The sequence below is a fragment of the Drosophila mauritiana genome, chromosome 3L (genome assembly GCF_004382145.1).
Source record: "Drosophila mauritiana strain mau12 chromosome 3L, ASM438214v1, whole genome shotgun sequence".
NCBI classification, from domain to species: Eukaryota; Metazoa; Arthropoda; class Insecta; order Diptera; family Drosophilidae; genus Drosophila; species Drosophila mauritiana.
This window is the reverse complement of record NC_046669.1, coordinates 18,425,460-18,453,191: the sequence shown is the minus strand read 5'-3', so window position 1 is coordinate 18,453,191 and position 27,732 is coordinate 18,425,460. Positions and strand designations below refer to the sequence as shown.

Genomic DNA, 27,732 nt, shown 5'->3' with positions numbered 1-27,732 from the left:
AGCAATAGCCACAATACCTGCACACACCTGCTGACGCGATGTGCTAATCGACATTTGTCGATTGCAAACGCCGCTGCGCTGGGAAAAGTTTTCTTAGCACTCGCTCGCTGCGGAAGTTGGCTATTTGCCGATCAAAAAGCGTTTACTTTGGACAGCCGAAGTGGCTCGAAAAGAGGCTTGTCCTGCTAACACGTTGGTAAGCCATTGCGAAATGAAAAGACATATTGATGATCGAGAGTGAAAATTTGATCACGCAATTGGGTAAACTAAAGACATACATTAGGGTTAAAGTACCAGTTAAAAAATGGGTGGAACATTAATATACAACACTACAATTTTGTTTAATCTGGCCAAGTCATACAAGTTTATATAAATTGGTAAGGTTATACTTCCTAAAGCATATATTTCCCTTTTTTCAGTTGTTCATATATACAATTTTCACCGTTAATATTTATATTCTATAAATAAAAAATATAATATTCAAATCCCTAAAGCTTCAGCGATCCTCGCAATTGTTGAAATTATTATCAGTTCTGAATATATTTTTCTTTTTATTAAATTAACATTTTTTATGCCCTGCAGACCACTGTGCAATTGAGAAAATTGCACTCCTGTCTTCCGGTGCGACCAACCCAATTTTTATCGCCATCGCTGGACACTCAAGTTGAAAGCTAATTTGTATAGGAAAGTGCCATCAGCTTATTGAGAAGTCCAGAACTTATGGATTTCACGCCAAAAGCCAATTAACATGTCCAACCAGGTGATAATTACTTATGCCAGTGTTCGATATCGACCTCCGGGAATTGAAGTCGCGGAATATAAATATAGCCATATACAATGTATTTAATGGCGGCGCTTCAATCAGCTATTAATTTGCACGCCCCCGAGCGAAAAACGCAGGGTGCGATTATATTAATCGATGCCGGCGGGGAAACATAATTTCCCCAAACAATTTGATATTCAAATTAAACTCATTAGAAATGCCATCGAGTCGAGTGGACTTCGAGTCCAAAACTCAGCCCGCGGCGGGGTTAGGCTCGTATCAAAAAACGTAAATCTAAGGCACATCCGCTTACTAATTTAATGAGCGGCCCAATGAACCTTTTTTGCTGTCTCTCTGCGCTCTCGCACACTTAACGTAACCAATCCAATTAAATGATAATTATTCAACCCAAAAATTATGCAATTAATTATGCCTCAACTGCAAAATGCCAAGTTTGTTCGTTTTTATAGCAGACGCTGCGGCGGTGGCTCATAAAAAGATATTATGATGGCAGACCGCTGCAATTCAACTTATAATTTGCAAATAAATCTAATTTTGTAAAGAGGGTCAGAAGTGATAAGGCCAATTAGGGCAGGAGATCGAAAGGAAAAAAAGTGGAGGAGTGGTCAGTTTGAAAAAAGATGGGTAAACAGGGGGCATTTGGCAGAGGCAAAGTTTGCAAACTGATTTAATGTAAACGCTTGAAAGTTGTGTCCGTAAACAAAGAAAAATTAATTTTGTGTTCACGTCGGCCTTTAATATATTTGCAAAAAAATGCAGAAGGTAAAAAAAAAAGATACAAATTTTTAATGAAAAATTAAGGACCAAATAAGTTAACTAATTTTTATAATATCGCAAATGTTTTATCAGTTCCATTTACCTTACAAAATTTACATAAGTTCATTTGGTTTTAAATTGCATTAAAATATAAAACGATAAAAACAGAAAGGAAACTTTTACTTAAACAAAAAAAGATCAAGTTATCTAAAGTAAAATTGCACTTTTAGTGCATGCAAGAAATCGAAATTCAGAATATAAGAGCTCCATGCATTTTTATGGTCTATCTTTCCAAGAAAACGTTGCATATGTAAAACAGATCTCACCGCTGTCTCATGAATTTCCAAGAACACCCCATGGTAACCCGCACCGAACTCCTTATTTGCTGTCAGCGATGATTTCTTGCTACCATTTCTTACCTGCAACCTCCAGCAAGGGAGCTCCTTTTGGCTCCCAGCCTCCTTCACGTCCGAATGTCCTTTTGAGAAAGTGGGGCCAGCGGAAAGGCAAACTGTGCTCGCGCTTTAAAGAAAAGATAAAATTTGGGGGCCCGAGGCGATGCCTTTGAAGAAGACGTCGCCAATTCAGCGCCTCGGCAGCTTTTCCTTGTCGGTTTTCATTTTCTCGCCACTGTTTATTTGCCGCCTTTGGGATTTTCTTATGTTTTCTTATTTTGCTCATTTTTTCGCGCTGCTTTTTCGCAAATAAGCATCAATGCAGCCGCCATTTGAATAACACAAAGAGACTTTGATGGCGAGATGAGGAGCGATGCTCGGGGCTGACTTGGCGTTCATTTCTCGGGTCTTTATGCTCCCTGATTCATTCAACTGTCGCTGTTGTTTCAATTTCAGTCCGCACCTTCGCTCCCCCGCTTTTCGCCAGTGTTGTTTGCTGTTTAACGAAGCAAATCAACAAATTGTAATGATGCTAAAGTCCTTTTCTGCGTTGCTTGCACTTTTGCCGCCGCCCTTCCACAAATTCTGTTTTGTTTTATTCTTCGTCTCAAATGGCAGACCCGAAACCCATTCAGATCAAGAAATTACAAGTTGAATATGTCGAATTGGGGATACCCAGTGATTGGAAATCATTTGACCACACTGGTAGTTAGTAGATACAATAGATACAAACTTGTTTGCAACCTGTTTCTCTTTATTCTCTCTTTATTATTCTTCTCTTTATATGTTAATTGTAAATAATTAAAGAAGATTAATAATATAGTAAGCAACAATCCAACGGATGCCTACTTTCCACATAAGTGAAACACCCATTAAGAGCATAGATTGAGGGGTATCCCAAACCCGTTGCCCGAAACCCGCATCGGCAGCCCTTTTTTGCATGGTGCGCTCCACTTGGGGCGCAGTGTGGCGTAAAATGAATTGAGACATTCGGGCACGCATAGAAAAACCCGGATCCTCGGGCCGAAAACCGCAGAGGTTCGGGGGTCCTTCAACAACAACTTCTGTGCTCTGCACCGCCCTGAATGCAAAAATGGCAAAAGTTTTGCACCACTCGGCCGATGAACCACTTGAGCCCCCCACTTCGTTGTGCATTCAGGTGTGAAGTTTTTGGTCGGCGCACAAAAGTATGCTACAAATAATTAAATCATGCAAGGCAATTGCTGGAGTGTGTTTGTGTGGAAAGAGAGAGGGAGAGAGAGAGAGAGGTGGAGGGACCGGAAACACTCGCCCCTTCTCCCTCGCGGCGAGACAAGTTCAATGCCGCCTTAAGGTCCTTGTCAGCCTGCCATCTAGTTTGATATTAACTAATCGATATTTATATTCCCAGCTCGCTGCGACCGCTCCTGCAGACCTTTCATATTCCTCGCTCGTCTGTTTTCCACGAATTGGAATTTGCATATGACACAGGAGCTGTGGACCCACAAAAACAAGCCTGTAAGAACATTGGAACGAGGCCGAAGCGAAATCGCCAGTGGCAAAACACGCTGGCCTCTTCCATCACGCTGGTTTACTTTTTGCGATGGCCGGCATTTCCGCTTCCGCTCGAAATGCACACCGAAACGTTCAATTGCGGAGCCAGAGGGAAGGTACAACTTTAATAATTTGTTTTTTGTAAGTGAACTGTACGTTTTCCGGCACACTCTGAATGGAAATCACTTTTTTTCCGAAAAATCCAATGTTATTGGAAGTAGTAACATCAATATAATTCCATTTTTGAAAACTTTTATTATGTAGAGAAATAGAGAAGTAGAGGAAACAGATAGCCAGCTCGTACTTTAAGTTTTTTCGTGCATTATATTACTCTTATCAGATAATTTAACAAAACCCTAGCTATAAAACAAAGGAAAGACCACGAAAGGCAACCATATGGAACCGTCAGAAACCAAAACTCACGTCGAGATAAATTGAAGCTTATTTGCTCGACTGCTTGCGGCTACTGCACTTTTTCCAACTTTTCTTCTCCTGTTTTTGGCAGACACTATTTGCTCTTCTCACCTGCATAATTTATAAGCTAGAAATCATTTGCATGTAGTTTCCCTGCACTTTGTTTGCCTCCGTTTTCCGATTTTCCTTCTTCTTTTTTTTTTTAGCAGGAAGCGTGGAACACAAACTGCCAAGAATGTGAAATGTTTGTGTTTGACTTTGGCTTCGATATGTTGCACTTAAAACAATTGACGGCAAACAGGGGGAAGGTATCCTGTGATTTGGTCTAAACATGAAAACTGGTCAAAATGTTTCTCTTCCGTTCGTTTTTCGATGCTCTCGCCAAAAGGAAAGCTCGTCGGGAAAGCTCCACTCGGATTTTCCTTATAAACGTAGCGCACTGATAAAAACTCGAGCAGTTACCGTTTCGGTCGCGTAACGATAGCAGCAAAATCCGAATGCTGCGTTCGTCGTTAAAACGAAAACAACCAAAAACAACAATACCGAATATATGAAAGTAACAGTCCAGAAAAGAGACGAAATTCTCACCGCAACTTGCCGGTAAAAAGTGCGAATAAGCAAATTGGATATACAATTAATTTTGCGCGGAGAAAAAAACTGAGCGAAGCAAACAGAAAGTGTTTTCTTAGTGCAAAGTGTGAAACTCAAATAAACTTTAAAATTGGTAAATTAATAAACCGAAGCTCCACAAATGAGGTAAGTCAAAAGAAGCGTAAAAAGAGCTATTGAAGCTGAATCGACTTAAAAAACGCCAGAGGGAAATTGCTAATTAGGAAGGTAACAAATGCTGAAAGAAGAAAAAGTTTTAATGTGCAATAAGATAAAATTAAGCAGATGGCAGCTTAAAAGTAAAAGTGTTAGGATGTTTTTGGATTAACCCACAACATATTTACAACACAAGTAAAACAGTAAAGCCTACACATAGCTAAATAGTCTTTAGTTTTTTACAGTTTTAATTTGAGGACTTCAGCAACTGTTATTCACTTCAAAATCACTTTCATTTACTCTTCAAAATATACAAGTGCCAAATACCTTTTCATTTAAAAGATGATATTCATGCACTCCAGCCCTTAACACTCGTTCAAAATTCTGCGAAGCGTACCGAAATCACATACAGAAATCACTCAAAAAATGTTTTATTTCGTCTGCCTCCATTTCACAAAAAAAAGAAACGGTATAAAATCCCAGGGGGAAGTGGCAATTTAACGGCAGTTTGTACCCAGACAACCTTTAAAGCCCCGCTTCGACTGCCTTTAGCCCACTCCGAAATGGGTCTTTTGAGTTTTGCAGCTACTGTTGGCCTGGTGGAACGTATGGGCTTAAGTTAAGCACGCAGGACCAAGGTCGGGATAAAAAATAAATTTGGAGCAAGAAAAGTAAAAGCGATGCTCAAGTGGCACGGCGCTTAACACAAATTAGACGCACTTAATTACGACCCAAACAGTCGCAGCGAGCGGTGGTAAAATGTATAAAAAATATTATTGGAACCACAACCGAGCCAACTTCAGGCAACATCAGGCAAATATATTTAAGCAGTTCACCACAGAGAAAGAGAGAGAGTGGTTTAAGAAGTGGCTGTGGGTCTGCAGGAGGGTACTTCCAATTTCGGGCATTCAGAAGTTGCGGCTTAAAACTCAATTAAACGAATTGGCAAAAATTTAATTACAATTTCAGTTTCCTTTTCGTTTTAAAGGAGATCACCAAGGACCCTTCGCACTGAAAAAGAGCCAGGGAAAAGGAGGATGGGCGGTGCGGAATGGGGCTGAATGGATGCTAGATAGACAAGGCAGCGGGCAAATTGTTTTGCCAGCTGCTGGCAAAGTTCATAAAAAACTAATAGTAATGCAAACTGAAAACAATTAACTGCGTTTATGAGAGGGAAATGACTCAAGCTCAAAATGCTTGGGATTGAAAAGAAACTTTGATAATTAAGCTATCGTCTTAGTAAACCTATTAATATATACATTTTATTTTATTAAAAACAAACTTTGATAATCAAGCCATTGTCATATTAACTTCAAAGAAAGTGTGAATAAGAATTTTCAACATTCTATAAATCCATTGCCATTCTAAAATATAAAAGCTAAATGTATTTAATACATAAAGTTAAAACTTTTGAAACCATACAATGAGAGCTCATTGAAATTTTCTTGTATCGAAATAAATAGTAGCTAATTACATATTTAATTTTCGAAAACTTACAAGTCTGCCCACCCGTATTGGCCAACCAAAGTTTTCCCGCCCGAAGCTCAACCCTTCCGCTAATGCCAACAACTTCGGCAACAACAACAGCCATTTCCTGTTCCTCTGGGCCCCAAGTTAGCCACGTTTTATCTGCCGAACAATAGGCTCATTAGTGGAACAGGCCACACCAACGCAAATGCGCCACGCCTCTTGGGCAAACTTTTCTTAATATCAACGCTGGCTTCCGAAAAAAAATACATAAAATAATATTTGCTTTGCCAGTAAGTTTTAGGGGCAATTAATTCGGGTGGGGGAAACTTTAATGACCGGGAAAATCCCCAGTGAACTTACGCCATTTGCCATAATTGGAAATGAAAATATTTATTAAATTATTCAGAGCAAAGTCCAATGTTTCAGATATTACAAGTTCCGCAATGAATTCGTATTAAGAAACATTTAATTGAAGGCAAGTCTAAAGCTTAAATTTGTTAAAGAAGAAGGTTTAAGCACGAGGTCCTTGGGCCGAAAACTTTTCCATCAACTCAAGAGTTGGCCCGTCAATCGCAATTTTCAAGTAGCGACAAAGTAGCGCTGAATGAATATGCAAAATACTTCTTTGAAATAGACTCGACTTTCAGCGCCTGGAAATCCTTGCCCCCACCCCCTCCCCCTTTGGCAGCAGCCCCCGAAACAAGTAATTCCACTTTATTTAAGTTTTTTCCTCGGCAATAAACCGCTTTCGACCAGAAACGGATGCCAATGCGTTTAAGTTTAGTTCAGTTCTGTTGAGGCTAAAAAAAAGTGCGCGAAAACTGCATCAGAATGGAAATCAAGAAAAATGCTTTGCGGACTTGCAACTATACTTTTTCTCTCTGGGGCACTAATAAAAATAGCGTGCAAAAGTTTTGTCTTCTGCACTTCCTTGCACTAAAGTGCAAATCTTTTTCGGAGGGCTCAGCAAGTCCTTAAACAATGAAGAGGGATCAAAGTGTCCTCGGCAGAAAATCGAAAACCAAAGTAAATGCACCTCACATTCAATTTAACAATATACGAAATAAATCGAATATAAAGCATTGTGATCTCAGAGTAAAGAAGCATAACGTTTTCTCACTTAAGGGGATTAAATAAAGTAGTTTCACTGTTCCTTTTGCGCAAACACAATGCGTTTTAAACACTTCTGAACTTAAAAAACCATAAAGAAAGCAGCAACAAAATAACGACCCAAAGTGTCAGGATCTTAATTCTTGACAGCTCTTTGTGCACTTAAATTTTCGAAACTCACGCAGTGCTGAGAATGTTGCGCATACGCCGCGTGTGCCCAGCTCAAAACTGACATAGCTTGGCACAAGCTGCAATAAACATAAAAGCCCTGGCGTTGAAACACAAAAAACAATAAATAATGGAATAAAAGTCTAGCCAACAAGGCAAAGAGGGCAGTCTGGCATACCCCGAATTGAGTCCTCGAAAATTAAGGAAATTAAATATTTACGTATGAAAGCAGTCGGGAAATTACGCATAGTAAATTATAAAGAGAAAAAAGAATTTCTGCCCCAAGAGGAAGTGGAAAGTGGGGGTCCTGCCTTATTACCACAGCCCTAAGGCAAATATTTTGTCCTTGCCCACCACACACAATCACCAACACACTCTCCAATCACACACACACCACGGCCATTAATTTATTTTTATGCCAGGCATAATCTTTTCTGCTTGCGGTATTTTGTTTGTATTCATTTGCATCTCCTACACAACTCCGTCCCCCCAAAGGAAATGTGTACGTATCATACACCACTCCATCGATAGTGTGCCAAATTTCTTGCGTGGCGACAAACCAGAGAAACAAAGGCCAAGTTAAAAGAAAAGGCCAAAAGAAAATCGCACACTTAAAAAAAAAAGCTATTAGCCTTCCTGAACAATTAAAAAACTTATAACTTAAATTGTTTATTACGCCATGTTGCTAAATTCTTTTGCACAACATGTGCTACCAACTGATCAAATGATATGATATGTTGCTTATCAATATGTTGTAGATAAATATAAATCGAGATAAGTACAAACTAATGACGATATTGAGGTCCAAAACAAAGCTGATAAGTAATATTCAAACAAGCAGTAAGAAGATTAAAAGGATTTCAGAGACAGGAAACACTTTCGGTAGAACAGAGATGGGAGGCTTGCTTTTCTCTCAGTGCATTAACGAACCCAGTGGAGATGAGAGGAGGAATTGGCTCCTTTAATGATTTGCCTTTGCCCACAAAGGGCATGGGATTGAGGGAGTCTGGAGGTGCGGATCTGGAAAGAACCAAAAATCTCCCTCTTGGGCATCCAGCCGAAGCTACCCCGCTACATCCCAAGACCGACTTTCAATATCTCTGTGTATATTTCGGCTTGTGAGCCATTTGAATACGTATGCATACTTAATTTGCCACGGCTTTGCTTCTCGTCCTTGCTAAAAGGGCACGGTGGGAGGGGGGTGGAGCGGGGATAGCCGGATGCGGCGAATGAATACTACATTATTGATTGGATATTTGTGCGGGAATTTAATAAAATATGCAAATTCCCCTTTTTTTGTGCTCCGCACTCAAACCGGAAGGCGAGACGAACCACTGTGTCAACGATTGAGTGTCCCTTCGTCTGGACAGGATTCAAATGTGAAAGGCGGTGCCAGCTGAAGAGTTTCGGGATTAATTAAGTACCTTTACTGATTCAATGAAAAGGTCATGATATGGTCCACTTAGGAAGCAAAGAAAGCTAAATATCAAGTAAAATAGAAGAAATCTTTGGCTCTATACAACCAATCAAAGAGTCTTCAATGCATTGTAAGATGATAGACTAAAGTAAATGTACAAACAAAAATGAGTTTTTATTTTGTATAAATTTGTTTGAAAATACACATACATCGAAACCTAATCAAACAAAAAACGACCTTGGATATGCGCAAATTCCACACATATTAAGCTAAAGTCTAGTCAAACTTATTTTGCCATGTCTCATTAAGTTTGTGATGGATCGATGACATAGGTTTCGCTGAAACTCCCTGGGATGCGGAAATAATTCAATTTTGTTGCCGAAATTCCAGGAACAGATGCGAAGTATTTCCATTTCAAAGCTGTAAAAATCTAGCCAGACATCTCATCCTGCCTGTTTTTTTTTGTTGGGTTCCCGCTCATAAAACAAACCCATTTCTCCGACAAGGTCATCAAATCAGACGGCGGTCCCGAAGCAAACAGGCAAAAAATACGCCACAATTGTTTCACGGCAACATCAAAAGAAGACGTCAAATAAACCGAAATGTCTTCAGCAGCCGAAGCAGAATCAAAAAGCCTGGCCAAAAGCAAATAAAACAGCGAGGAGTGAAGGCCAACTTGTTTGGCCGAAGGTTGTAATGCCCTTGGACCTTAGAGCCTACCTTTCAAATGTATTAAAATCATAAATACCACCTATTACTTAGATTCGCAAAATAGGAAATGATGGAATTTATAGCAATTTTGATACAAACGTAGAAAACCAAATGATAAAATGTAAATTTTAAGTCTAATGTTTCTCGATTTCAATGAGTCATTGATCTCAGCTAATTAAAACATTTTTCTAGAATAATTGTAGGCTCTGAGTTGGTATCAAAGTTTACACAACTTCAGAACACTGTTACTTTAGTTCTGTGCTGGAAAACAGCAAGAGTATTGGGGTATCAAAACATCAAGAAAAGTAGCAAAGCAAAGTAAAAGCAAAACAGCAACGAGGCTAAAACAGTCAAGTGAACAACACGTGGCCTACATAAAACCAACGAAACTTTGCAGAGCGAACTGAGCAAAGTTTCGGGTAGACGACAATTGCCTGCAGCTGCAATGTCGGTCTTATATATATATAGTTATATATATATAATGCCAAATCAAATACTCACCCACTTGACTCGACTGCCTCGCACTTAATCAGTCAAATTCTGCGAGGAAAACGGAGCAGCTGGCGACAGGCAACTTTAATTGGCTTTAGCTCGCACTTGTTCACAACTCACAACGCATAAATTAAAGCATAATCCGAATTTATGCAGCCTCGCCGTTGGAAATGGTGAAGGAGCTGGTCTCATTTTTTGGTCTTATGCTTTTGCAATTAGTCTAAGTGGACTTTAATATGTCAGTTGTGTGCGGACTCAGGGAAAAAGAGCTCCAAGTCATTTTGCGGTTACCGAAAAGTTCCCACAACTCAGCTGAACTGACTAAGCCCAACTTTGCATTTGGCCCCAACAAGTTGAGTGGAGCAGAGGGTTAACACTGGTGGGCAGGAGGGCAGGGGAATGGGACATCAGTTGACAGTTCCATGACGCTGGTGGCCTTGTCATCCTCTAGTTTTGTGGCAAATTTTTTGGGCTCTTCTTAGGCTCGGGCCCAGAAGTCTGTGATAAACTTTTTGTGTTGTCTTAAAGTTTTTTAAGTTTTTCTTTCACGTTTTTCTGGCTGGCCCAGGAACATAAATTTGCGGCTCAAGTTGGGACTAAATTTGATTTCAAGAGCCAGGCGATTTCTATTTGCTTTAATCCAATCCGAAGAAGTATAACGAAATTGAATAGAATTGTAGAAAGGATTAGAAAAGTATCATTGCAGAGCGGCTTTGGAGTTCCTCTTACAACGAATTATTAAAACAAAGTGTAATGCGCTTAATCCCGCAAAGATCTTCTGGCGAACCAAGGGACAAATCAAAGTAAGAGCAGCCCATTTCCAGGGATCACAGCTAGACCATCATATTATTATCCCCTACCTGTTGCTATTACCAATTTTACTCCGCAGCCTGCCCAATTTGTCAGCAATGCCTCCTGCCGTCTTACCTTTTTTTCTTTTGGGCCATTCAAGCACACAATATGCAAAAAGAAATCCAACGCAACTGCGGCTTATGTGCCGTATGCGTAATTTACTAACTCAGACAGGCTGGCTGGTCTAAATGATAGCAATGTGCTCGGCTCGCCGGCAAATTATGCAAATGCTGCTGCTTGAGCGTCGTGGCATATGAGGAAGGCATATTACGCATACGCCGAGTGTTCCATTAAACACCCATGTGGGCGGGGTGAGAAAGGGGGCTCAAAAGGCGGGCCTAATCACAAGAGACCTAAGAAAGTCGAAGGGAAATACGTTTGGCCACTTGCGTTTGGTTTTATTTTTTGTCTAAAAGAGGCAAATTTAATAACAGCAATCAACTTGAGTTTTAATTAAATTTCTTTTAGCAAAATTGTATCTTACATTCAGATTTATGATTTATGTACTCATATGCTTATAAATAGATGTGGAGAGATTTGAAAGTTATGTCTTATTATAATTAATATGACTCACGAACTAACCATTAAATAGTTTAGCTAGAAAATTAGATAAATCAAACACAATTATTGCAATACTGGGTAATATTAATTTTAATGAATGGTAGCTTTGCAAATCAAGCAATTAATTTCAAAATTAAATTTTAATTTAGCATGAATGTGCTAACGAATTAGGCATCGTATTTCAAATAAATACCAAGAATTAGAATCATATGTTCAAATCAAAATGACAGGCCCATAATTTGCTATGCCTTTTGGCTAAGCCCTTCATTGAATTAAGCGTATTTTATTCGTTTATTTATACAGCTAAATTGATTTTGCACAAATTATGGGATAGGTTTTCCCAATTCTTTTGAGTTAACGCACATGTACTGCGTTGTTTATTTTGTTTGGCTGCTTGCGAAAATTCAAAAATTGCCGGATTTCCTGTTACTCACACTGTGCGACCTTCGACCTCCGAGGGGAGCAAGTGGAGCCCGTGGGGAAGACTTCCGCCCATTTTGCCACACCTCCTAATCGAGTGTGCGTGCGACGGCAAATCGCAAAATGGCAAAATGGCAAACTGGCAAACTGGCAAATGGTGAATGGCGAATGGGGAATGGCAACCGGCAATGGAGAGCCGTGTCAGCGATGGCGTCTGTCGACATTGCCAAGTGGTTTCGTTACGCGTTGTTGGCTTCATTTTGTTAACTTTCACTCGTTCGCCGTGTTTACAAATTTAAAAATTTGTTTGCGTTGGCTTGCCCTTGCCGGAAAAATGGAGGCGGTGGAGTTTGTGGGTTCGCCATCATAACTCAGGAGTCTCGGGAGGAGGGACTTTTAAAGAAATTGTTTTTACCGCCGCCCCATGGACGTCAGCATTAACCTAGTGCACGAGCGATCCTAGAGAGGTGTCGTGACATTGTCTTTACCTCGCCTAATAAATGGTTTCATTTAATCAATGGTCCTTTATGGAGCACGCATCCCAGGATTTACGGCTGTTTATCTAAGATGACACCAGGCAAACTGGCGGCGAAACTTCCATGACTGTTGATGATCCGAGGTTTTCCGTTGGATAAACTTTTGGCCCTTTTTCGGGATTTTGTCCGTGCGTCTGCGGTTGACATAAATCAGCATTAAAGCTGATGAAAAGTATTTTTGGCTCATCTGTATAATGGGTTCTTGCCTTTACTGTGGCCTGACTTTTGAATTCCTTTTTTTTTTTGAAGCAATTAAGTGCATATATTACGCAAATTAATTGCGCTGCTATCTGAATATAAAATTGGGTGTAGGAGAAATTTAACATTTAATTTGTGGTTACTATAGTACTACAATACTACGGGCCCAAGATATGTGTAAATTTAATCTTAATAACACAATAATCTAAGCCATTAAGTCAGAAATTATCCGTTGAGATGGTTAATAAAATAAATTCTGTAATTACTAAGCACTTTATCTCTGCTTTGCACATCTATCTAAGCTGATAAGCTATATATTTCATCTGCGTCTTTGTCCTATTTAATTTGCACATAAATTTTGGCCAATTTCTTCATATACTCGTATCAAAAATAAGCTAATAACATCTGAAGGAAATAATCAAGGCCATCAGCAACTTTGTCTGGCATTTGGCCAATGTTTGTCCAACTATCTGCGGTTATTTCGGATTTGGCTTTGGGGTCTGTACAATGTTGACCATTCGGGTTTTTTGTTTTGTATTTGAAATTTTTGTTTGCCATTTTAAGGCCGAACTGTAAATGAGATTTTTCTCACATTTGCTTTTCCCATCACTGCGCTCCTTTCTTCTTGTTTGCTTTCGCCTCTGGCATTCTAATAGTAATTTTATCTAGTACTAAGGCGTGGAGGGGGGAAATGGGGTCTTAGCCAGTTTTTCAGTGTGTCCAGTGATTACAGCCCAGGGTCCGTAAGTCTATAAGTAATAATCAACTTTTGTGGAGGGCGGCGAAAAGGTTTCCTATGACAGTTCCTTGTGCAGAGCTGTTGCGCAAGAAAAACAAACAGAAAACTTCAATTACGGGCCACGAAAATGGGGGAAAATTGAAAGCCGTCTACAAGGGGAAAATGAAGGCATCTCAATAAATGGAAACTTTCATTTCGGGCCGACAAAGGAAAAATCTTAGTACACGGCGGAAATAGAATTGGGATTAAGATTCAGCAAAATTATTACTCAAGAATAAAACAAAAATTTATTAAGAAAGGTTCGCAACTTAATAGATTTTAACTGAACTGTGTTAGTAACCTTATTTAATTCCCACCGTTTTTCTCTCCATGTACTGGGATAATTGGTCGTTAGTTGAATAAATATTGCTCTTAAAGTTCTTTCGCAACAAGGCTTAAAAGCAATTCCATTGACTACACAAATCCTTTGCCCAGGAATTTCTTTGCAAGGCAGGATTGCTAACCCCGAGGATTTCCAATCTGTTTCCATGCTCCCACTCTGCTCCTCCTTATCCCAGGCCAAAGAAATCCTTTGACATGGCCAGCATGTCCAAATGCTGAAACATTAACTCAACTAAAGAACTTCATTATGTGCCCTGGTGCTAATAAATCTTTTGAGTCGTTCTACCTTTTGACTCCTGCTAGCAACAATGAATCATAATGAGTGCTCCACGCTGGCCAAACACCCGACAAGACAAAGGAGCCCTTGGAAATCAACATTTATACGCCCCTTGTGCCGGCCAAGAAACACAACCAAACAAAAGTCGGGCCAAGAAAGCTAAGCTGTGGCCAAGTCGTAACATTATGGCGTGACGGCCAAGTAAGCAATAAGGCGTAGCATAAATTAGCCGAATAAACAGAAATGAAACAAAGGGCGAAAACAACTTTAATGTTTGTTAAGCAAATATTATCCCCTGCCTGGGGCTGGTTTTTTGGGTGGGTGGCAGTGGTGCTCCCATTAGAAGTTGCCCCTCCGGTTATGTTACACACGTATTTGCTGCTTTTGCCAAACCCCAAACAACAATGAAAGGTCTTTATGTGACGATTATCTGAACATAACCCAGGCACAATGTGCAATTAAATGTACCATCCGACGTCAGTGGGCGTATAGCCTCCTTTTGCCAAATATGACACACTGAAATATATGGTCGCGATTTACGGCACAGCTCAAATGAAGCTGAGTCCTTCACTTTGTTGGTATCCTTTTTGGCGGAGATTGCCTATGTGGTAGGTGATAAATTGATATTAAGGTACTTTCAGAACAGATTGGTCACAGAAATAATTCCCATTGATATTTTGTGCTTATTTACTTTATTTTACTTATTTATTATTTACTTTTTATAAGCATTAAACAATTTCAACTGAAAAACTGTTTGTTTACTTAGCTTACAATTTATTTACTTACTGCAAATCCTGCAACAAAAATTCACAGATAAATAATCGTACATAAATAAAAATGCTAAGCAAACACAAATTTATTCGCTTACAAAAATGCAAATTTATTTTTATTTAATAAAATACAAAAGCTACCCTTTTAGATAAGATAGGCCTGTAAAAACAGACTTTCTGTTAAATACCAGTCAATCAAATTGCGCTGACCAATGAAACGAAAACATATTAAACATTGTTGGCAGCAAACAATAAAATGCCAAAAAGCAAACACACAATCTCTCAATTATTCCTAATTTATTGGGATTTTATGAACAGCATATGGACCGACTGCAATATATCTTTGCCGGCTCCAAAACCCATCGATACCCATCGAATCGCCCACACAGATGGAGATGGTAATGCGCTTAGAGTGGATCCCACAACCGCCGAAGTCATTTCCATGCATATAGGCTCCCCTCAGAGGCTTATGTCCCCAACCTCCCCCCACATTTCAAAATATGGCAAATATATATGGGGAACCCTGTCTTTTGCAATGGGGGGAAAAAGGTAAATATGATGTGAGGCGCCTATTGAATGGAATTTGTTGACTGGCGTCCTTTTTTTTTTGAGCGCCTTTCCCCACCACAAAACCTTCAAATCTGTCACAGCTGCTGTCACACACTGCAATTGGAAATTTTACTATTTCTCCTCATGTGTGTGTTTTTTGTGTAGTTATGCAACATTTTTTGTGCCTAGAACTACGTTGCGTGTGTAACGGAATCAATCATATGCCGATATCGACACAAACAATGCGGCAAACAATGCGAAACAGAAAAAAATACGTCGAAACAAAGCCCAAAGTAATGCGATATTTTTTATTGATTTTCGTTGTATCTGCCCCCTGTGGAAAGGGATGGCGAGGGGGGCTCAGCTTGGGGCACCGATATGAAATGTACTTGATGTCGGCAATATGCGGGCCCACTTGACTCCGAGCCAATGCCTTCGAAATGCAAAATGCAAAATGCTTTTAAGTGTATACATTGCACTTGGTTTAAGAGCAAAATGGCCTTAAATTTTGTAATTGGAAGATCGCATAACCCCAAAAGAACGGGGTCTCCAATTGCAGTGTTATAAACAGACAATATAAAAAGTATTGTAGACTTTTTAAAAGATTATGGAGAAAAGATCATTACATTATAAAACAGAAAACTTTTCTTCACCACCAACAGTTCCTCATTACTGAGACGTATTATTTCAAATTCTAAATTTGAGAAACAAAGGGGTTCATATTCACAATGAACTGCAGGTTATGCAAATGACTCGATTTTGCCGTGCATTGTTCTGGCATTGTTATTTGGCCAACAATTTTTGTGTTGGCCTATTTTCTTAGCTTTTTTACTTTCACATAGTCCTGTGTTTGTATGCCGTTGGTTTCACATTTGTTGCTGATATTTTATGACACTACAAACATTTTACAATGTGAATTCAGTTTCCACGGGACGGTAGTTCTAGTTGGTACACTTCTGACTGAGCAAGTGTGTGTGTGTGTGCTATCCATTCAATATGCTCAGCAGAGCATTACATGTTTCTATGGCGCGGTGTCCTTGCGAGTCCTTGCCCCTTGACGCCCCTCTGAATGCGTGAATATAAGTGTGTTTACACGCAGTGAAATGCGGGAAAAGTGAGACTATATTTTATTTTTTTTTATTTTTTGAGGTCAATTGCAATGGGTTGGCACAAAAGGGAACCACTTTATACACTATCAATCAATTCTCGCTGCTCGCAGCCTCCTCTGTAATTAGTTAAGTAGTAACTAATTGAAAACATCTTAGAGATTTGTTTGGCGTTGATTAAGCAAGTTTTCGGACAGCCCATCAAGTGATATTTGTCAAAAAACAGACAATTCCGTGGCATTTGGTGCGTGTATTTTCTTTTTCCATCATTAATTAACCAAAACGCTCCTCGAATGGCTTGGGTTTCTCATGTTTGGCCTGTCAGTTGATTGCACAAAGTGAGGGTGAAAAACTCGCGAGTCTGGCGAGCAAATGCTGAATAACTTTGCCAGATAGAACAGCAACTTAAGGCAACTTAAGTGCTATTGTTACTGGAACAGAGAGTGAAAAATTGATAAAAATCGATAGTCAGATGATTGAGAAGATTTATTTAAAGCCGTCATATTTGCTGGCCTCCAAGAAAATGGTTGCAACGAAATGCTCAAATAGTTTTGTATCTATAGTTTGCTTACTCTGAAATCAAGTTGTTTAAGGTTAATCTGGGATTTAAGTGCCAATCTCAATTCGCTGGTTCATCATAATCATCAAATCATCTTTCGGGGAACTAAGTAAGTAGTAAGTGAGACCATTTTTTTTCTTTAGAATTTATATTAAACCAAAGGCACCTTTTATTGAGGAAAAAACAAGAGAAAATGCTACAGGCGACTTCCTCGACTAACAGATACCTGTTAATTAGCTACTGGGACTGTGATTCGGAAATTTCAACTTTTGCAAACCGATGGAGATTGTCATAAAAAATAATAAAATTAAAAACATTAAGCTTAAAAACCAACAATTCATAATCGTTTTCAAAAATCTACGTTTTTTGCACGCTACATTTTCATTTTTTTACCGACAATTGAACACAAAGTCCTTTGCATTCAATCATGAGATATTTACACTACGACAGTCATTCAAGTTGAAGAAATTGTCCCAAATGAAATGCACAAATAAAATAAAATATATGCTCAATGTCGTATGGCGTATGGAAAATGTGTAAATATTGATTGATTTTGGAAAAAAAAAGGGAATAAATTGCTGCACGCCATGCCAAAAATGTCCTCACTCACTATACGCAAATGACTCTTAAAGCTTTCAATTTATCTGGCATTTTTTCAGACGAACCACTTTTTAATGGAAGCCACCGGAACGAGGATAATAACCAGCCCGAGGGAACCAATCCCATCGGCCACATGATCGCTGTGATGTCCACGTAATGAAAACGCTGCTCGCAAAATTGTCGTGCCGTCGCTGAGCGGAAAAACTGGCCAGGAAAAGGCCAATAATAAAAAATAGGCAACGGAAAATGAAGTCTGTCATTCTATATCCATATGGACCGCTAACCGGCGGCACACGTTGCTGTCGCATGTTGCATGCCAAAAATTTGGCCATAACAAGTGCAATTTACACAATTGTAAGTGTTTGGGGAAATGGGCCGCAACACAGGTCGTATACGCAACGCGGACAAGTATATAATTTGGTTCTCGTTAGTGGAAAAATGTCAGGTATGAAAGCACAAAAAAAACACGAATTAAAACAGGAGCACGAAGCCAGTAGTAGTAGTAGTAGTAGCTGGTATAATAGTTGCCTGTTAATTGTGGCACAATTAATAGACAAGTGTCGTTGGCCAGGGTTTTTCTGCAACCGTTCTGAATGTGCCGTGGCGTACTTCAACCGTAAAAATGCCCTTCGAGCGAGGGTAGTTTTGTTAGTTTGGGTGGATAAAGAAAATGCTAAGAGACTGTCAAAAATTTAGTTAGATTCCCGTTGAATGAGGATAATATGTTTTAAGTCACTTCATGTACTTTTTTTGAGCACAATCAGTTGGAGCCCCAATCTTCAAAACCTAAAATGTTGAGTCCCCACGACTTATAGCATTAAAAACCCCTTCTTCTGAAAACAACAATAGGGAATTGTCGAGTACCTCGACTAGCAGATACCCGTTACCAAGCTTAAAGGACTTCCTTCCAAGCACTACCGTGCGATTACAGAATTGCCAAAACCTTTTGTAATGATAAGCAAAGCGTAGTATCACATACAATTTATAACATCTTAAAGGACGTAAACGACTATAAGCGTTTGTGTCTTTTATACCCGTATACTTTACAAGTGAGGGGTAGCTGATAGACAAAACGAGAGCAAGTTGCAATCGCTTCTTTCATCTCCAGACTGGTGGCATGTATAAATTACAATTACATGATGCTCGTTATGGCTTTTAATTTATGTTAATGGCGAAATCGTGCTTGGGTTTTTCCATATTATTTGGTTCACTTCTTCTGAGGACAATGGGTAGCTACAGACAATTACAAGAAGTATAATGCAATGCAACTTGGCGGCAAACAATAGACACACTACGCCCGTTGCAATGCCAGTTACCAACTCGTGGCGAGTAAATTAGTTTTTGTTTAAGCAGAGAACTTAAGTGTCTGGCTTCTGCAATTAGTGCTGTATTTTATGGCAGTTACGGGAACAACCTCGGACGTAACAAGAGAGACTGCCCCCATTACCCCATTTCATCCTTTACAAGGAAGCCCTACGTGTTTAGCATAAACCTGAGTTAAGGGATCGCAGAGACTTTCCTGGGATCAGGGGGTTATTACTGGGAGTGCAGTCACGATAATGGATGTATCCTAAGAGCACGCCATTTTGCATTTGATTATCACAGTCCTTGCTCATTTACTGAGCCACGCGACTCGCCCACAGGAATTATCGGTTCTCGGAATTGGTATCTCATTACCTCAGCAATTTCGCAAATACATAGTAGCAAAACAATATGTATTCTTTAAAATTCTTTTATAAACTTAATCAGACTGCTTAAATTTTAAGCAATTTTATTCTTTTACTACTTTTACCTTAAATGCTATACAAATTTCCAGAACTTGTTACCCTTAACCCGCCCGGTGAAGAGACATCCGAGTCGTAAACATATTCACGGATTAATTAGCAAAAAACCCGATTCAACGCCTCAGACCCTAAAATCATGTTGGGTTCAGACCCGTTTAAAAGTAAAAACGTGTTTGCAAAATAAAAACGAGAAAGATTTGAATTAAAAAGGAGAGAAAGAGGTGGAGTCAACACATGAGGGTAGATTTTGATGACCCATGAACCATTTTGTATGCGGGTGCACACTGCGTATGCGTGTTATGTGCGCCAAATACATTTTCCATATCTCTGGTGACTCATTCATTAATTTACGCCACAATTCTTTCAGAATATATCACTCCTAATCGTACTGATATACTCGTGGCGCATAAATGTCAATATGCATAAGTCGGCCGATTTGCAGGATGTCTACTACGGTAAGTTCAAAGTTCTGGCCATTTTGGCTGCTAATTAAGCACATAGAAGCTTGTACGAGCCAAGCCCCAAAGCGACAATAAACCCGAAAACCATAATAAAAAAGGACATTTAAAGAAATAAATTAAACGGAGATGAGAACGGTGGCAAGTCGCTCACATATTAATAAAGTTGGTTGGCATGAATGAATCACAAGCGCTATATTTATATGAAATTTGAATCATATGATAGCTAAGCATTTTATTTTTGATAGATAGATCTAAATTCTTTTTTTTTTTTTTTTTTTTTTTAAATCCTAATTCTATTTATTATGGTTTCTAAATTCAAGTTGTGAAATGTTACTCATACCGTTGGCCAGTTAAATTACACAAATTAATGAATTTTGACTTTATGAACAGTTCGTCGGCATTGTAATATGGTTGTAACTTTAGGAACAAATAGGAATTATGAATTTTACTCTTTATTGAACTAAGTTTTAATATTCGCTTTTGTTTATACTTTGCAGGTGTACAAATAGCATATTTTGCCATAATAGGCACACAAATGTCCATGATACTTCTGAGCATTGTGCTGATATTTGGAATATGTCGGGTGAGTTTCCATGTTTGATGCAACGAACTTTATACTATTTGAGGCAATAATGGTACAACCCAACCCATCACTACATACATATGTATATATTCCCCCCAAACACCGAAATACTCAAAATCAAATATCCGCAAATTTGGCGCATTGTGCCTTCAGAGCCTTTGAGTCAGGAAGTGTTTACCACGCAAACAAAGCACATTCAAATGTAAATTACTGAAAGCGGTCATACCGCGTTGCTTCCAGAATTCTAATATGATTTTGTTGGGCGCGAAATGCTGCACATGGGGTGCCATAAGTACACTCAGAAAATTAGGTCTTAGTGCTACAATTAAAACAAATATTAATCATGTAATCGAAATAGACATAAAATGTAATCTAGTTCAAATAAAGTAATGTAACGCATTGAAGTTTACTGGAATGTGAGGCTTTTAACTTACTAATATATTGAGTTAAATATTAAACTTTCAATGTAAATTTTGTTGTATGAAAAGGAACCCCTCTAAATGCGAAAAACCCAGCATTCCATCGACAGCGGCATGAAAATGTGGACAATTTGTCACACAATTGGCACAGGAATGGGATTAAGTCTGACTGACTCGTCGGGAACCGAGCTGCCAGGACCCTTGACAAGGATTGCATAGACCGAGTTCAGTTCGGGTACATTTTGTGGAATTTTTTCATTTTGACGCTGACAGGCAAATTTGGAACGCGAATTCGACGAAAATGAATGCCATCGTTGGCGCTGCCCAGTGCGAATGGAAATGTAACCAAGTCCGCTAAATGGTCAAATTAATTGCAGCTCGCTAATTGGCGCCCTATTCTTAGACACTTAGGCCAAGAGCCCGCAGCAGATGGCCATTAAATAATGCATAGAGCATTGGTTCTTAATTAGGCTAAACGAGCGTTCGGACAACAAATGTGGGGGGGGAAAGAGCAAAAGTTTTGGACAACATTGCGGTTGATAGCCAATATAATAGCCAAACAATTCATTATTGGACTGTAAGGACTCTTGCGGCTTGACATTAATTTCACCATTCCGAACTCTGCAAATAAATTGGATGATTAGGTGAAACAGAAAATAAAGAAACCTTAATGGGTTTCTGCCTAGGAACTTTTGTTTAAAACTCTGGATTTTGTTTAATTTTAAGTTGAAAATAGCAATAAATTATCCCTTGCATATTTAAACATTAAAGGCAACTGCAATGCAATCAACTATCGATTATCTAATGAGTATTAAAACATCAACATTTTTAAATTTATAATTTAATGATTATTAAACTAAATATCTCAAAATAAACATATATTTTCAAACAAATATTAAATTACACAAACTGAAAATACTAAATGTGCAGCTCAATCAACTAAACTAATTATTAAATAAAACTAGCTTGTAACCATAGTTATACTCATTTCACAAATTCCCTTTACTACACTTACTTAAATAGAATGTTCGTTATGGGATTACGTGCATTTGCAAAAATTAGGCAAGCATTATAGCCCATATTAAAATGTAATCCGCTGGTAAAATACATTTTCATGACCCCACAAAATTGCCATGCAAACCGCTGCGGCCAAAAACTGTCAGCTGCACATCAGAAATTCCCAACGTGCTCAGCTAAAATTTTAGCACATTGAAAAAACCCCAAAAAATCCAATCAGGGGTTTTGCCACCATGGCGAGATAAATGGCACCGCACTCACGCTTTTTTAACACCCACATCCTGGCCAATTTTAGAGTACGGCCATGAAATCAATACCTCCAATTCCATGCAGGTACTGGTTTCGGTGGCCCTTTTAGCTTTATTTTCTAATGGCAATATATTCAAGGTGCTTTCGGCTTTTTTCGTCCTTCCACAGGAGAACCCAGGACTAATTGTACCCTGGATAATTGGCTATATAACATTTATGGCCCTGGAAGCTGTCGCCATGGTCTACTCCAATGTCCTGCGCGACCATGTAAATAAGGTGAGTGCTCCTCCATCGAATCCCCGGGGTGGCCAGGGTGAAATGTTTTTAATGCATATCGAAGATGTTTTCATAGCGCAGTGCTGGGGTGATCATTTGTTTAATGGAAAACATCTCACACAAAGGATTCGGGCCCATCGGGAGGTCCTTGTTGCATAAGCAGACTATCAATTGCGCCGCCGCTCGGCGCACGGCATAAATCAATGGGCTTCAACTCGGCTAAGGCAAGCAAATAAATTACAAAAAGCCGTCGAGGACAACAAATCAAACCGAATCCGTTACATATGTAAAAAGTTGGCGGCTTCCTCTATGCTAAAATCAAACAAAGGCGAAGACCCACTGCTGTGGGTTATGGTCGGAAGTTGGCGACAGTTGAATGCATTGCCGGCAAGAGGAATGAATGAACTTTCCAAGTAAATGTAAACAGAAATCCATGTGCAACAGGCTCTGGGCTCGGAATTGAAAGGGGGTATCAAAGGAAACCGGAAACCGACACGGAGACGGAGATGAATAGACAACAGGCCACAGATGTTCGATTTGGGGCAAATGGGAAACAAAAGGGTTGATTAAAAGTCGAAGGCTTCTCTGCTTCGGAGAAATATTTAATTTATCATATGTCGTCTTGTCAAAAACAAGTTGAAAGGCTTCTAATTTTTATTTCGAGTAAATGTGTCTAATTACTTAAGAAATGCATTATAAAATGTAATTTCTTTGATTTGATTCATTTTCTTTAGTTGTTTCATTTCATTCATTTCATAAATATATACTACAGATTAGTTGGGGAAATGCATAGTACTTCTAGTACTTTTAGGTTTTCCTTTGGTGCTTGAGTACTTTAATCGAAATCCTAACTCGATCTGCTTATGCCACAACCAAAGTGCCTTCCCAAACGAATGAAGCGCACAAAACCCGGCTAAAAAACAGAAAAGGGGGCATAAACAAGCCCCGCACATAAAAATGCAGAGTCAAACAGACAAACAAGAGCCCACTACACACTCGCACTTAAAACAAGCGACAAAGTCAAAGCGACGCAGAGGGTGATGGAAAAAGGGGGAGGCGTGGCGGAAAATCGAGGGAAGGGAGTCGGAAAACTCAAAGACCAAGCGGCACCCAGACACAGATACAAATTTAGCCGTGTATCTGTGTGGCCATGTGGATCCATTCTATCTGCACATATGCAATGAGTTGGGCATTTTTCTGCACCATTTTCCTTTAGTATTTTACATTTGTCTGTGTCGTGCGGCATTTGTTTTTGTTGTTCGGCTTTTTCTATTACGAACGTGTTCAGCTTTTCTACGCTTTTCGTTTCGTTTGTTTTTCCGGCTGGCCGGGGGACACGAAAAGTTTTTTCTCCCGGAAAATTGTCACCTCATGCATAATTTATTGCAATCCAGAAGGTACAAATTCATTTTTCTTTGTTACAGGACTCACTAAGTTTTTGGATTTTCACTAATTTGTTGTCAACGCTTTTTTCTGAAATTTTACAATTCATATGCGCAGGACCTCTAACTTTATGAAGACGTACTGCACAAATTATTCTAAGCTTACCCTTGAAACTCGTTTATTTTCAAACAATTAAAAGTGCCTCAAAGTGGTTTACCACTGAAGGCTTCCACTGAAATTTGAGATTTAATTTATGGCGCTGGCTAAACCGCTTGAATTAATTTAATTCGCTTCTGTTCAAAGTCAAACTTTCCATTTTCACGCTAGAAACTTTCCCTTCGCCCTCGCAAATTGCTTTCCAAAACAGAAGGCAGCCAAAAATTTTCGCAACTTTATTTTCAGTTGTTTGTTCGACTTTGCGGGCCAACTGCTCGTGAAAAATTAAGATATATTCATAATTGCATAAATGATATAAATGTTATAATCTTTTCATTTCAGCAATTCGACGCAATGTGCAAGGCCGAGGTGGCATTCTTTATTGCTCGTGCGCTGATAAATGTAAGTAACAATAAGTTAAGTTAATATATTAAAGACTAGAAGAGTGAATGATATCTGTGAACAAACGAAATTAATTTTGGATATATAAGATTCCAATGGCCTTTTACATAATTGAGTAGAGGATTTATGAATTTCAAACAGAGCCTTAGGTTTTCTGGAACATCCCTTGCTAAGGCAGCGGTAAATGACCTCATGGCCAGGTAAACTAGACCTATAACCAGCACATATACAATTGCATTTATTGTGGTCCGGGCTCGAAGATCACCCTGGCATCTGAAGTGTCCTTTAATGGTCGCAGCAGTCAACTTGCAAACAAGTATCCCCAAATGGACACATAACCAGGGAGTCATGTGATTAGGCGAAACCTAGCGTGAAAAATTAAAAAACATTTTAAAGTTGCATCTATAGGAAGATACAAAATATACGTCGATTATAAGACTTTGGTTTTGTATAAATGTGTAGTATACGTTTAGGCATCTAAACTAAGTATCTGAGTTTCAGTAGCAAGAAGGTGTGTTAAATGTATATCTGATCTTAACTGAATCCATGTTTTCCAAACAACCACTTACCAACAAAGCCGCATACAACAGATGCGTCCAGATATTGATTTGTATAAATGCACCAGCCATTCTGATTCTTCTCCTAACCTTTTGATTTCCGGAGCTCCCGACACCCCTTTTGGTGCGGATTGACATCGTAAACTGGATAAGGCTATGTATCTATGCGAAAATCATTTTAAATTAAGTTTCTTAATTTTCGTAACCTACCACTCCATATAGACTAAATATGAGCACGAAACAATAACATATGGGATAATTGGGTTTGTCTAGGTATTTCGCAAAGCAGCGCCTCACAATCCTCAATTCCCTGGACTCCAGAAAACTGAAGAAACCTGATCTATCCCGGCAGGCATCTGCAATCACATCGTAGGAATTTCCCAGAGCACATAGGCGGTTTTTAACTGGCATTAGTTTAATCATACTTCAAACTACGCGATAGAATATCAGTATTCGTAAAAAAGTACTATATGATCTCACACGAAATTTCTGAAATATTTTGAGCGTTGACACGTATTGAAAATTGATACAAAGCAAGGTTTCAGGCTGGAAGATGTCTTCCCATTTAGCTTACGCATCAGTCAATAACAATAGGGCCTAATTCCCTTTGCGCACAACCCTCCCATGGCTTAATCAATATGTGTAATAAATAATTTAATTACCAGCTAAGTCCATTAGTCCATTTAGGCGGCATAAAAATGTTAGCTCATGTATTCCTAGGGAAAAAGTGCGAGTGTGTGCGAATGTATCTGCGGAGTGGGATTTTATCTAATGGATATTTATGGTACCCAATTTGTTGCATTCCCTTTCGAACAGGTGTTGGCCATGTGGGGAGTGCTCCGCTTCTACAACTTGGTTCGTTCTGGAATCACATGGCGAGGACCAGAGGTAGGTCAATTAACAAATAAATATCTAGTGGACAACACAAGAAGTTGCAATAAAATTTAAAATTTAATTCTTTGTCCGTTTGTTAATGAAGTTTATTTCGTTCCTAGGAATAGTACAAATTCCACCAATAGCGAGTGTTAACTCATTAGCCTAATCATTTGATATCCCCCTTCCTTTTATCCATTTCTGCAGGCCAAGACAGCCATCTTTGCGCCGATGTACAAAAGTGTTAGTACGAACAAGCCGCACTCATACACCTACAGCAAGCGGTCAAGGCGCCGCCATAGCATCGATTCGACTTCCGGCGGATGCTGCGCCATCTTCGACTTCGATTTCGAGTACGACGATGATAACGACGACGACGACGATGAGGCGGCCTATGGCGATGGTCTGGATACGGAGGACGAAGTGGGCTACGACTACGATGACTACTACGATTACTACGACGACGACGAGCTGACGGAGCAGCAGCACTTGGGGCTGCAACAGGACGATGGCGACTGTAACATGTTGGGCGCTGGCAGGGCAACCAGATCGCGCTCCAAGCCAAGATCCGCTGTGGTCAAGGTCAAGGGTCAGCGGAGTGGAAGTCGCCGCACCAACAACAACATCCGCAGCGTGCTGATCAATAAGAGGCACAACAAGTACAAAATCGCGCGGCCCCAAACGCAGCTGGAGGTCATCAACGAGTCGGAGAAGAGCGCGGGGAGCGGCAGCGATGAGAATGACTCACTTTTGGTGGCCTATGACAGCAGTTCGTCACTGGCGTCAGTTTGACATTGGCCGCCATGCAAATCGGGAACCGGAAATGGAAATGCAGCCGTTGGGACAACGGGAAGTGATAGAGCCAGTGGAACAAATAGCGGTGGAAAGTGTCATAACAGCGCCTGCAACTGCAATGGCAACAACACCGGAAGCGGAAGTGAGACCGACGACGACGGCGATCCTGACGAGGGCCAGCATCTGGAACCTGAGTGGCCGAAGGGCCACCGCCGCCGTGGTCAATGTTGTGGTCAGCGTCAACGCCGACGTCCACTGCGACGCGTCTACTGCGCTGTGAATCTGTCCATCATGGGCCTCCTGGTGGCCGTGGAGATCTACGCCCAGATTGCCATATTCCTGTAGATCAAATCACTTCTTTCTCTGAATAAAAATGGGTCTTCCCATGGCCAAAATCATATAAAATCCTTTTTGGCCCAAATCCTTTTTGGTCCACAAGGTACATTGCAGTCAAGAAGAATTGAAACATACTTTCTCAATGCCAGCAGACACTGCAGCTTTAAATGTAAATAATATAGATACAATATCTTCAAGTAACAAAAACACAGATCTTTTCTCACTCAAGCTACAGCTTTCGCAATATTGCGAAAACTCAAATGCTATTATCTATGCCATGGATATATAAAGATATGTGTTATGTTTAAGGTTCAATATGATTTTAAGTAAGCACAAATACAAAGAACAAGATCCAGTAAAAACAAACATTTTCCTTTTTTAAGGTTTCTGCTAAGTCATATTTCAAGAATTCCAAAAGTTCTAATCAGCTTAAATACCTAAAGCCTCTTACAAAACGTAACAAACCTAATGTAAATACTTCATAGCAAAATGGTCCGTATAATAAGAACAATAATAGAAATAAATCTAAATGTGTAAAATTTAAAAGGCTTAGTGCATATCGAGAATAATAAACACATTAGCTCTCCAAGAGATAACATTTTTATGTTAATAACCCAAAGTCGCCAGTAATAAGTTAACAAATAAAAGACACTTTATTGCGCAGCCCAAATAAAAGCTTTAAAATTATTACGCAAAATAAATCGCATGTCTACCCAAAACCAATAAAAAGGCCGTAACAAAAGTAACAGAAACAATAAGAGTACATATTAAAGAAAATAAACAATGAAAGATATAAATGATTGCAAAGTGCTAAGGAAATTACTTTGTAAATACTTCCAGCTATCTCAAGTTGATGTCAGTGACGTACAAAAATTGAA

The 27,732-nt window shown here is 39.4% G+C and overlaps 2 protein-coding genes across 3 annotated transcripts; one reads left to right on the top strand and one right to left on the bottom strand.

The window, feature by feature from the left end:
* The first annotated feature begins 4,349 nt into the window (after positions 1 to 4,349).
* Positions 4,350 to 26,538, top strand: LOC117141280. The gene is made up of 8 exons (XM_033304650.1): positions 4,350 to 4,638; positions 17,623 to 17,917; positions 19,715 to 19,802; positions 20,306 to 20,391; positions 22,245 to 22,352; positions 24,234 to 24,293; positions 25,667 to 25,738; positions 25,931 to 26,538. The coding sequence occupies exons 2-8, from the start codon at positions 17,810 to 17,812 to the stop codon at positions 26,513 to 26,515; spliced, it is 1,107 nt and encodes a 368-aa protein (XP_033160541.1). The 5' UTR covers positions 4,350 to 4,638; positions 17,623 to 17,809; the 3' UTR covers positions 26,516 to 26,538.
* LOC117141281 lies at positions 24,237 to 25,487 on the bottom strand. 2 transcript variants are annotated; one of them, XM_033304651.1, is made up of 3 exons: positions 25,061 to 25,487; positions 24,863 to 25,012; positions 24,237 to 24,658 (listed from the first exon to the last, which is right to left on the bottom strand). In XM_033304651.1, the coding sequence occupies exons 1-3, from the start codon at positions 25,271 to 25,273 to the stop codon at positions 24,329 to 24,331; spliced, it is 693 nt and encodes a 230-aa protein (XP_033160542.1). In that variant the 5' UTR covers positions 25,274 to 25,487; the 3' UTR covers positions 24,237 to 24,328. The 2 variants fall into 2 exon arrangements, with proteins under 2 accessions (XP_033160542.1, XP_033160543.1); XM_033304652.1 differs by having other exon boundaries at positions 24,863 to 25,004; positions 25,061 to 25,144.
* Positions 26,539 to 27,732: the final 1,194 nt, after the last annotated feature.